This window comes from Astyanax mexicanus, unplaced genomic scaffold, assembly GCF_023375975.1.
Source record: "Astyanax mexicanus isolate ESR-SI-001 unplaced genomic scaffold, AstMex3_surface scaffold_39, whole genome shotgun sequence".
In the NCBI taxonomy this organism is placed as follows: domain Eukaryota; kingdom Metazoa; phylum Chordata; class Actinopteri; order Characiformes; family Acestrorhamphidae; genus Astyanax; species Astyanax mexicanus.
In genome coordinates, this window is record NW_026040049.1 from 1127501 (window position 1) to 1138776 (window position 11276).

At 45.5% G+C, this 11276-nt stretch overlaps 1 protein-coding gene and 1 long non-coding RNA gene across 4 annotated transcripts in view; both read left to right on the plus strand.

Annotated features, from left to right (window-relative positions):
- The window catches only part of LOC125794095 (tumor necrosis factor alpha-induced protein 8-like protein 2), a 17814-nt gene extending 8799 nt beyond the window's left edge, over positions 1-9015 (plus strand). For all 3 annotated transcript variants that reach the window (XM_049473566.1, XM_049473567.1, XM_049473565.1), the window contains exon 3: positions 8713-9015. In XM_049473566.1, the coding sequence (XP_049329523.1) occupies positions 8713-8955 (243 nt within the window). In that variant the 3' untranslated portion in view covers positions 8956-9015. The remainder of the gene's footprint in view (positions 1-8712) is intronic.
- Positions 9016-9051: 36 nt separating this feature from the next.
- On the plus strand, positions 9052-10672 carry LOC125794096 (uncharacterized). Its single transcript, XR_007433608.1, has 2 exons — positions 9052-9363; positions 9754-10672. It is a non-coding gene; the product is annotated as an uncharacterized LOC125794096 (long non-coding RNA).
- The last annotated feature ends 604 nt before the right edge of the window (positions 10673-11276 follow it).

The following is an 11276-nucleotide window of genomic DNA, read 5'->3' on the forward strand; positions in this document are numbered from 1 at the left end:
ATGCTCTGTCTCTCTCTCTGTACCTGTCTGTCTCTCAGGTGGAGTTTACATTTGATAAGGCGGTGATGCTCTGTCTCTCTCTGTACCTGTCTGTCTCTCAGGTGCAGTTTACGTTTGATAAGGCGGTGATGCTCTGTCTCTCTCTCTGTACCTGTCTGTCTCTCAGGTGGAGTTTACGTTTGATAAGGCGGTGATGCTCTGTCTCTCTCTCTGTACCTGTCTCTCTCTCTCAGTTGGAGTTTATGTTTGATAAGGTGGTGATGCTCTGTCTCTCTCTCTGTACCTGTCTCTCTCTCAGGTGAAGTTTATGATTGATAAGGCGGTGATGCTCTGTATCTGTGTCTCTCTCAGGTGGAGTTTACTTTTGATAATGCGGTTATGGTCTGTCTCTCTCTCTGTACCTGTCTGTTTCTCAGGTGGAGTTTAGGTTTGATAAGGCGGTGATGCTCTGTCTCTCTCTCTCTGTACCTGTCTCTCTCTCTCAGGTGGAGTTTACGTTTGATAAGGCGGTTATGCTCTGTCTCTCTCTCTGTACCTGTCTCTCTCTCTCAGGTGAAGTTTCCGTTTGATAAGGCGGTGATGCTCTGTCTCTTTCTCTGTATCTGTCTTTCTCTCTGTACCTGTCTCTCTCAGGTGAAGTTTATGTTTAATAAGGCGGTGGTGCTCTGTATCTGTGTCTCTCTCAGGTGGAGTTTATGTTTGATAAGGCGGTAATGCTCTGTCTCTCTCTATACCTGTCTGTCTCTCAGGGGAAGTTTACGTTCGATAAGGCAGTGATGCTCTGTATTTGTCTCGCTCTCAGGTGGAGTTTACGTTTGATAAGGCGGTGATGCTCTGTCTCTTTCTCTTTATCTGTCTCTCTCTCTGTACCTGTCTGTCTCTCAGGTGAAGTTTACATTTGAAAAGGCGGTTATGCTCCATCTCTCTCTCAGGTGGAGTTTACGTTTGATAAGGTGGTGATGCTCTGTCTCTCTCTCTGTACCTGTCTCTCTCTCAGGTGAAGTTTACCTTTGATAAGGCGGTGGTGCTCTGTCTCTCTCTCTGAACCTGTCTCTCTCTCAGGTGAAGTTATGTTTGATAAGGTGGTGGTGCTCTGTCTCTCTCTCTGTACCTGTCTGTCTCTCAGGTGGAGTTTAGGTTTGATAAGGCGGTGATGCTCTGTCTCTCTCTCTGTACCTGTCTGTCTCTCAGGTGGAGTTTAGGTTTGATAAGGCGGTGATGCTCTCTCTCTCTGTACCTGTCTGTCTCTCAGGTGTAGTTTAGGTTTGATAAGGCGGTGATGCTCTGTCTCTCTCTCTCTCTGTACCTGTCTGTCTCTCTCTCTCTCTGTACCTGTCTGTCTCTCAGGTGGAGTTTACGTTTGACAAGGCGGTGATGCTCTGTCTCTCTCTCTGTACCTGTCTGTCTCTCAGGTGGAGTTTACGTTTGATAAGGCGGTGATGCTCTGTATCTGTCTCTCTCTGTACCTGTCTGTCTCTCAGGTGGAGTTTACGTTTGATAAGGCGGTGATGCTCTGTCTCTCTCTCTGTACCTGTCTGTCTCTCAGGTGGAGTTTACATTTGATAAGGCGGTGATGCTCTGTCTCTCTCTCTGTACCTGTCTGTCTCTCAGGTGCAGTTTACGTTTGATAAGGCGGTGATGCTCTGTCTCTCTCTCTGTACCTGTCTGTCTCTCAGGTGGAGTTTACGTTTGATAAGGCGGTGATGCTCTGTCTCTCTGTACCTGTCTGTCTCTCAGGTGGAGTGTACGTTTGATAAGGCGGTGATGCTCTGTCTCTCTCTCTCTGTACCTGTCTGTCTCTCAGGTGGTGTTTATGTTTAATAAGGCGGTGATGCTCTCTCTTTCTCTCTCTGTACCTGTCTGTCTCTCAGGTGGAGTTTAGGTTTGATAAGGCGGTGATGCTCTGTCTCTCTCTCTCTGTACCTGTCTCTCTCTCAGGTGGAGTTTACGTTTGATAAGGCGGTGATGCTCTGTCTCTTTCTCTCTCTCTGTACCTGTCTCTCTCTCAGGTGGAGTTTACGTTTGATAAGGCGGTGATGCTTTCTCTCTCTCTGTCTCTGTACCTGTCTGTCTCTCAGGTGGAGTTTAGGTTTGATAAGGCGGTGATGCTCTCTCTCTCTCTGTCTCTGTACCTGTCTGTCTCTCAGGTGGAGTTTATGTTTGATAAAGCGGTGATGCTCTCTCTCTCTCTGTACCTGTCTGTCTCTCAGGTGGAGTTTAGGTTTGATAAGGCGGTGATGCTCTCTCTCTCTGTACCTGTCTGTCTCTCAGGTGTAGTTTAGGTTTGATAAGGCGGTGATGCTCTGTCTCTCTCTCTCTCTCTGTACCTGTCTGTCTCTCAGGTGGAGTTTACGTTTGACAAGGCGGTGATGCTCTGTGTCTCTCTCTGTACCTGTCTGTCTCTCAGGTGGAGTTTAGGTTTGATAAGGCGGTGATGCTCTGTCTCTCTCTCTGTACCTGTCTGTCTCTCAGGTGGAGTTTATGTTTGATAAGGTGGTGGTGCTCTGTCTCTCTCTCTGTACCTGTCTGTCTCTCAGGTGGAGTTTAGGTTTGATAAGGCGGTGATGCTCTGTCTCTCTCTCTGTACCTGTCTGTCTCTCAGGTGGAGTTTAGGTTTGATAAGGCGGTGATGCTCTCTCTCTCTGTACCTGTCTGTCTCTCAGGTGTAGTTTAGGTTTGATAAGGCGGTGATGCTCTGTCTCTCTCTCTCTCTGTACCTGTCTGTCTCTCAGGTGGAGTTTACGTTTGACAAGGCGGTGATGCTCTGTGTCTCTCTCTGTACCTGTCTGTCTCTCAGGTGGAGTTTAGGTTTGATAAGGCGGTGATGCTCTGTCTCTCTCTCTGTACCTGTCTGTCTCTCAGGTGGAGTTTACGTTTGATAAGGCGGTGATGCTCTGTATCTGTCTCTCTCTGTACCTGTCTGTCTCTCAGGTGGAGTTTACGTTTGATAAGGCGGTGATGCTCTGTCTCTCTCTCTGTACCTGTCTGTCTCTCAGGTGGAGTTTACATTTGATAAGGCGGTGATGCTCTGTCTCTCTCTCTGTACCTGTCTGTCTCTCAGGTGCAGTTTACGTTTGATAAGGCGGTGATGCTCTGTCTCTCTCTCTGTACCTGTCTGTCTCTCAGGTGGAGTTTACGTTTGATAAGGCGGTGATGCTCTGTCTCTCTGTACCTGTCTGTCTCTCAGGTGGAGTGTACGTTTGATAAGGCGGTGATGCTCTGTCTCTCTCTCTCTGTACCTGTCTGTCTCTCAGGTGGTGTTTATGTTTAATAAGGCGGTGATGCTCTCTCTTTCTCTCTCTGTACCTGTCTGTCTCTCAGGTGGAGTTTAGGTTTGATAAGGCGGTGATGCTCTGTCTCTCTCTCTCTGTACCTGTCTCTCTCTCAGGTGGAGTTTACGTTTGATAAGGCGGTGATGCTCTGTCTCTTTCTCTCTCTCTGTACCTGTCTCTCTCTCAGGTGGAGTTTACGTTTGATAAGGCGGTGATGCTTTCTCTCTCTCTGTCTCTTTACCTGTCTGTCTCTCAGGTGGAGTTTAGGTTTGATAAGGCGGTGATGCTCTCTCTCTCTCTGTCTCTGTACCTGTCTGTCTCTCAGGTGGAGTTTATGTTTGATAAAGCGGTGATGCTCTCTCTCTCTGTACCTGTCTGTCTCTCAGGTGGAGTTTACGTTTGATAAGGCGGTGATGCTCTCTCTCTCTGTACCTGTCTGTCTCTCAGGTGTAGTTTAGGTTTGATAAGGCGGTGATGCTTTGTCTCTCTCTCTCTCTCTGTACCTGTCTGTCTCTCAGGTGGAGTTTACGTTTGACAAGGCGGTGATGCTCTGTGTCTCTCTCTGTACCTGTCTGTCTCTCAGGTGGAGTTTAGGTTTGATAAGGCGGTGATGCTCTGTCTCTCTCTCTGTACCTGTCTGTCTCTCCGGTGGAGTTTACATTTGATAAGGCGGTGATGCTCTGTCTCTCTCTCTGTACCTGTCTGTCTCTCAGGTGCAGTTTACGTTTGATAAGGCGGTGATGCTCTGTCTCTCTCTCTGTACCTGTCTGTCTCTCAGGTGGAGTTTACGTTTGATAAGGCGGTGATGCTCTGTCTCTCTGTACCTGTCTGTCTCTCAGGTGGAGTGTACGTTTGATAAGGCGGTGATGCTCTGTCTCTCTCTCTCTGTACCTGTCTGTCTCTCAGGTGGTGTTTATGTTTAATAAGGCAGTGATGCTCTCTCTTTCTCTCTCTTTACCTGTCTGTCTCTCAGGTGGAGTTTAGGTTTGATAAGGCGGTGATGCTCTGTCTCTCTCTCTCTGTACCTGTCTCTCTCTCAGGTGGAGTTTACGTTTGATAAGGCGGTGATGCTCTGTCTCTTTCTCTCTCTCTGTACCTGTCTCTCTCTCAGGTGGAGTTTACGTTTGATAAGGCGGTGATGCTTTCTCTCTCTCTGTCTCTTTACCTGTCTGTCTCTCAGGTGGAGTTTAGGTTTGATAAGGCGGTGATGCTCTCTCTCTCTCTGTCTCTGTACCTGTCTGTCTCTCAGGTGGAGTTTATGTTTGATAAAGCGGTGATGCTCTCTCTCTCTGTACCTGTCTGTCTCTCAGGTGGAGTTTACGTTTGATAAGGTGGTGATGCTCTGTCTCTCAGTCTCTGTACCTGTCTGTCTCTCAGGTGGAGTTTACGTTTGATAAGGCGGTGATGCTCTCTCTCTCTGTACCTGTCTGTCTCTCAGGTGGAGTTTAGGTTTGATAAGGCGGTGATGCTCTCTCTCTCTGTACCTGTCTGTCTCTCAGGTGTAGTTTAGGTTTGATAAGGCGGTGATGCTCTGTATCTGTCTCTCTCTGTACCTGTCTGTCTCTCAGGTGGAGTTCACGTTTGATAAGGCGGTGATGCTCTGTCTCTCTCTCTGTACCTGTCTGTCTCTCAGGTGCAGTTTACGTTTGATAAGGCGGTGATGCTCTGTCTCTCTCTCTGTACCTGTCTGTCTCTCAGGTGGAGTTTACGTTTGATAAGGCAGTGATGCTCTGTCTCTCTCTCTGTACCTGTCTCTCTCTCTCAGTTGGAGTTTATGTTTGATAAGGTGGTGATGCTCTGTCTCTCTCTCTGTACCTGTCTCTCTCTCAGGTGAAGTTTATGATTGATAAGGCGGTGATGCTCTGTATCTGTGTCTCTCTCAGGTGGAGTTTACTTTTGATAATGCGGTTATGGTCTGTCTCTCTCTCTGTACCTGTCTGTTTCTCAGGTGGAGTTTAGGTTTGATAAGGCGGTGATGCTCTGTCTCTCTCTCTCTGTACCTGTCTCTCTCTCTCAGGTGGAGTTTACGTTTGATAAGGCGGTTATGCTCTGTCTCTCTCTCTGTACCTGTCTCTCTCTCTCAGGTGAAGTTTCCGTTTGATAAGGCGGTGATGCTCTGTCTCTTTCTCTGTATCTGTCTTTCTCTCTGTACCTGTCTCTCTCAGGTGAAGTTTATGTTTAATAAGGCGGTGGTGCTCTGTATCTGTGTCTCTCTCAGGTGGAGTTTAGGTTTGATAAGGCGGTAATGCTCTGTCTCTCTCTGTACCTGTCTGTCTCTCAGGGGAAGTTTACGTTCGATAAGGCAGTGATGCTCTGTATTTGTCTCGCTCTCAGGTGGAGTTTACGTTTGATAAGGCGGTGATGCTCTGTCTCTTTCTCTATATCTGTCTCTCTCTCTGTACCTGTCTGTCTCTCAGGTGAAGTTTACATTTGAAAAGGCGGTTATGCTCCATCTCTCTCTCAGGTGGAGTTTACGTTTGATAAGGTGGTGATGCTCTGTCTCTCTCTCTGTACCTGTCTCTCTCTCAGGTGAAGTTTACCTTTGATAAGGCGGTGGTGCTCTGTCTCTCTCTCTGAACCTGTCTCTCTCTCAGGTGAAGTTTATGTTTGATAAGGTGGTGGTGCTCTGTCTCTCTCTCTGTACCTGTCTGTCTCTCAGGTGGAGTTTAGGTTTGATAAGGCGGTGATGCTCTGTCTCTCTCTCTGTACCTGTCTGTCTCTCAGGTGGAGTTTATGTTTGATAAAGCGGTGATGCTCTGTCTCTCTCTCTGTACCTGTCTGTCTCTCAGGTGGAGTTTACGTTTGATAAGGCGGTGATGCTCTCTCTCTCTGTACCTGTTTGTCTCTCAGGTGGAGTTTAGGTTTGATAAGGCGGTGATGCTCTGTCTCTCTCTCTCTGTACCTGTCTGTCTCTCAGGTGGAGTTTACCTTTGATAAGGCGGTGATGCTCTGTCTCTCTGTACCTGTCTGTCTCTCAGGTGGAGTTTACGTTTGATAAGGCGGTGATGCTCTCTCTCTGTACCTGTCTGTTTCTCAGGTGGAGTTTACGTTTGATAAGGCAGTGATGCTCTCTCTCTCTCTCTGTACCTGTCTGTCTCTCAGGTGGAGTTTACGTTTGATAAGGCGGTGATGCTCTCTCTCTCTCTGTACCTGTCTGTCTCTCAGGTGGAGTTTACGTTTGATAAGGCAGTGATGCTCTCTCTCTCTCTCTGTACCTGTCTGTCTCTCAGGTGGAGTTTACGTTTGATAAGGCAGTGATGCTCTGTCTCTCTCTCTGTGCACCTGTCTGTCTCTCAGGTGGAGCTTACGTTTGATAAGGCGGTGATGCTCTCTCTCTCTCTCTGTACCTGTCTGTCTCTCAGGTGGAGTTTATGTTTGATAAGGCAGTGATGCTCTCTCTCTCTCTGTACCTGTCTGTCTCTCAGGTGGAGTTTACGTTTGATAAGGCGGTGATGCTCTGTCTCTCTCTCTGTACCTGTCTGTCTCTCAGGTGGAGTTTACGTTTGATTAGGCGGTAATGCTCTCTCTCTCTCTCTGTCTCTGTACCTGTCTGTCTCTCAGGTGGAGTTTACGTTTGATAAGGCGGTGATGCTCTCTCTCTCTCTCTCTGTACCTGTCTGTCTCTCAGGTGGAGTTTACGTTTGATAAGGCGGTGATGCTCTGTCTCTCTGTACCTGTCTGTCTCTCAGGTGGAGTTTGAGTTTGATAAGGCGGTGATGCTCTGTCTCTCTCTCTGTACCTGTCTGTCTCTCTGGTGGAGTTTATATTTGATAAGGCGGTGATGCTCTGTCTCTCTCTCTGTATCTGTCTGTCTCTCAGGTGGAGTTTAGGTTTGATAAGGTGGTGATGCTCTGTCTCTGTACCTGTCTGTCTCTCAGGTGAAGTTTAGGTTTGATAAGGCGGTGATGCTCTGTCTCTCTGTACCTGACTGTCTCTCAGGTGGAGTTTACGTTTGATAAGGCGGTGATGCTCTGTCTCTTTGTACCTGTCTGTCTCTCAGGTGGAGTTTACGTTTGATAAGGTGGTGATGCTCTGTCTCTCAGTCTCTGTACCTGACTGTCTCTCAGGTGCAGTTTACGTTTGTTAAGGCGGTGATGCTCTCTCTCTCTGTACCTGTCTGTCTCTCAGGTGGAGTTTACGTTTGATAAGGCGGTGATGCTCTGTCTCTTTGTACCTGTCTGTCTCTCAGGTGGAGTTTACGTTTGATAAGGTGGTGATGCTCTGTCTCTCAGTCTCTGTACCTGACTGTCTCTCAGGTGGAGTTTACGTTTGATAAGGCGGTGATGCTCTGTCTCTCTCTCTGTACCTGTCTGTCTCTCAGGTGGAGTTTACGTTTGATAAGGCGGTGATGCTCTCTCTCTCTCTCTCTCTCTCTCTCTCTCTGTACCTGTCTGTCTCTCAGGTGGAGTTTATGTTTGATAAGGCAGTGATGCTCTCTCTCTCTCTCTCTCTCTCTGTACCTGTCTGTCTCTCAGGTGGAGTTTACGTTTGATAAGGCGGTGATGCTCTGTCTCTCTCTCTGTACCTGTCTCTCTCTCTCAGGTGGAGTTTATGTTTGATAAGGTGGTGATGCTCTGTCTCTCTCTCTGTACCTGTCTGTCTCTCAGGTGGAGTTTACGTTTGATAAGGCGGTAATGCTCTCTCTCTCTCTCTGTCTCTGTACCTGTCTGTCTCTCAGGTGGAGTTTACGTTTGATAAGGCGGTGATGCTCTCTCTCTCTCTCTGTACCTGTCTGTCTCTCTGGTGGAATTTATATTTGATAAGGCGGTGATGCTCTGTCTCTCTCTCTGTACCTGTCTGTCTCTCAGGTGGAGTTTGAGTTTGATAAGGCGGTGATGCTCTGTCTCTCTGTACCTGACTGTCTCTCAGGTGGAGTTTACGTTTGATAAGGCGGTGATGCTCTGTCTCTCTGTACCTGACTGTCTCTCAGGTGGAGTTTACGTTTGATAAGGCGGTGATGCTCTGTCTCTCTGTACCTGTCTGTCTCTCAGGTGGAGTTTAGGTTTGATAAGGCGGTGATGCTCTGTCTCTCTGTACCTGTCTGTCTCTCAGGTGGAGTTTACGTTTGATAAGGCGGTGATGCTCTGTCTCTCTGTCTCTGTACCTGTCTGTCTCTCAGGTGGAGTTTACCTTTGATAAGGCGGTGATGCTCTGTCTCTCTGTACCTGTCTGTCTCTCAGGTGGAGTTTAGGTTTGATAAGGCGGTGATGCTCTGTCTCTCTGTACCTGTCTGTCTCTCAGGTGGAGTTTACGTTTGATAAGGCGGTGATGCTCTCTCTCTCTCTGTCTCTGTACCTGTCTGTCTCTCAGGTGGAGTTTACCTTTGATAAGGCGGTGATGCTCTGTCTCTCTGTACCTGTCTGTCTCTCAGGTGGAGTTTAGGTTTGATAAGGCGCTGATGCTCTGTCTCTCTCTCTCTCTGTACCTGTCTGTCTCTCAGGTGGAGTTTACGTTTGATAAGGCGGTGATGATGGAGCTGCTGTCGGAGTGTAGGGATCTGCTGGTGAAGCTGGTGGAGAATCATCTCACTCAGAAGTCTGTGGGTCGGATTCAGCACGTCTTTAATCACTACTCGGACCCGGAGCTGCTCACTCACCTGTACGACCCCCGGGGGGCGCTGTGGCCCAGCCTCACCAAAATCTGCTCCGGACTCAACCGCCTGATCGAGGAGGACAAGCTCTAGTGCAGAACCCGGAGAGAGAGAGAGTGTGTGTTGGTGTGTGTGTGTGTGTGTCAGTGTGAGAGTGTGCATGTGTGTGTGTGTGTGTGTGAGTGTGTGTAGTGTGTGTGTGTGTGTGTGTGTGTGTAGTGTGTGTGTGTGTGTGTGTGTGTGTGTGTGTGTGTGTGTGTTGGTGTGTGTGTGTTGGTGTGTGAGAGCATGTGCACATTTTGGTATCTTCATGAGGACCTCAGTAGCATAGTGATATGTCATAACTCTGTTTGTGAGGACACTGTGATGAGTTTAGATTAGAATTACGTTTAGAGTTAGGGTTAAAATTAGAGTTGAGTTTAGTATTAAATTTAGAGTTAGGGTTAAGATTAATGTTCAGATTAGAGTTAGCGTTAAGTTTAAGGTTAAAATTAGGTTTAAGTTTAAGATTAGAATTAAGTTTAGAGTTGGGGTCAAGATTAGGGTTAAGTTTAGAGTTAGGGCTAAAATTTGGGTTAAATTTAGGGTTAAGATTAGGGTTAAGTTTAGAGTTAGGACTAAAATTAGGGTTAAATTTAGGGTTAAGATTAGGGTTAAGATTAGAATTAGGGTTAAGATAAGGGTTACGTTTAGAGTTAGGGCTAAAATTAGGGTTAAGATTAGGGGTAAGTTTAAAATTAGGGTTAAGATTAGGATTAAGTTTAGAGTTAGGGTTAAGATTAGGGTTAAGTTTAGAGTTAGGGCTAAGATAAGGGTTATGTTTAGAGTTAGGGATAAAATTAGGGTTAAGATTAGGGGTAAGTTTAAAGTTAGGGTTAAGATTAGAGTTAGGGTTAAGATTATGGTTAAGATTAGAGTTAAGTTTAGAGTTAGGGTTAAGATTAGAGTTAAGTTTAGAGTTAGGGTTAAGGTTAGGTTTAAGATTGAGGTTAAGATTAGAGTTAAGTTTAGAGTTAGGGTTAAGGTTAGGTTTAAGTTTGGGGTTAAGATTAGAGTTAAGTTTAGAGTTAGGACTAAAATTAGGGTTAAATTTAGGGTTAAGATTAGGGTTAAGATTAGAGTTAGGGTTAAGATAAGGGTTACGTTTAGAGTTAGGGCTAAAATTAGGGTTAAGATTAGGGGTAAGTTTAAAATTAGGGTTAAGATTAGGATTAAGTTTAGAGTTAGGGTTAAGATTAGGGTTAAGTTTAGAGTTAGGGCTAAGATAAGGGTTATGTTTAGAGTTAGGGATAAAATTAGGGTTAAGATTAGGGGTAAGTTTAAAGTTAGGGTTAAGTTTAGAGTTAGGGTTAAGATTATGGTTAAGATTAGAGTTAAGTTTAGAGTTAGGGTTAAGATTAGAGTTAAGTTTAGAGTTAGGGTTAAGGTTAGGTTTAAGATTGGGGTTAAGATTAGAGTTAAGTTTAGAGTTAGGGTTAAGGTTAGGTTTAAGTTTGGGGTTAAGATTAGAGTTAAGTTTAGAGTTAGGGTTAAGGTTAAGTTTAGAGTTAGGGTAAAGATTAGAGTTAAGTTTAGAGTTAGGTTTAAGGTTGGGGTTAAGATTAAGGTTATTGGTAGGTGTAGTGTAAATTAGCTACAGTTGTTGTGTGAATGGATGGTCCTCACAAGAATAGCAAAACCAACGTGTGTGTGTGTGTGTGTGTGTGTTTCTATAAAAGTGTATTTCCCTTATGATGTAAAATACCATCTGAGTGTTTATAATATTTTAATACTTCAAATCAAGTTTTAATAAAATATTATGTGTACAGACCTTTTCTTGTTAAAGTGAATCTTTTAAATAATTGATAATATTGTTATGTAAATAAGACAGTAGACTATCAGTGTTTTTAGACTTACTGGAGTCGTGGGTTAATCATTAAAGCTCTGTGAACGCAGAGGGCAGGAAGTTCAGGATCTTACACCGGCAATGGGTTAAATTCTTTTAGGGCCTTTTTTTTCCACTTAGTATTTCACTTAGCAGAAAACTAGGTAATTAAGCTCTTAGTAAATTAGTCAGAAGATCCTGAGAAGGTCCTCAGTTAGACCTTGGTCAGGCTCCTGAATTGGAGACCTGGGTATAGGGCTTCCACCTGTTCTGTAAAATGTGCACCAACAATTTGTCCTCTTTTGAACTCTGGTATGTCTCCCATAATGTTGTGTTCATTGTAATATTTAGAGCAGAACTGTGCTCTTACCCTGCTAATTGAACCTTCACACTCTGCTCTTACTGGTGCAATGTGCAATTAATGAAGATTGACCACCAGGCTGCTCCAATTTAGCCATGAAACCTCCCACACTAAAATGATGACAGGTGTTTCAGTTAAAACAGACTTGAGAATATGGCGTTACATCAATGTCAAAAGTCGGGGGCACAA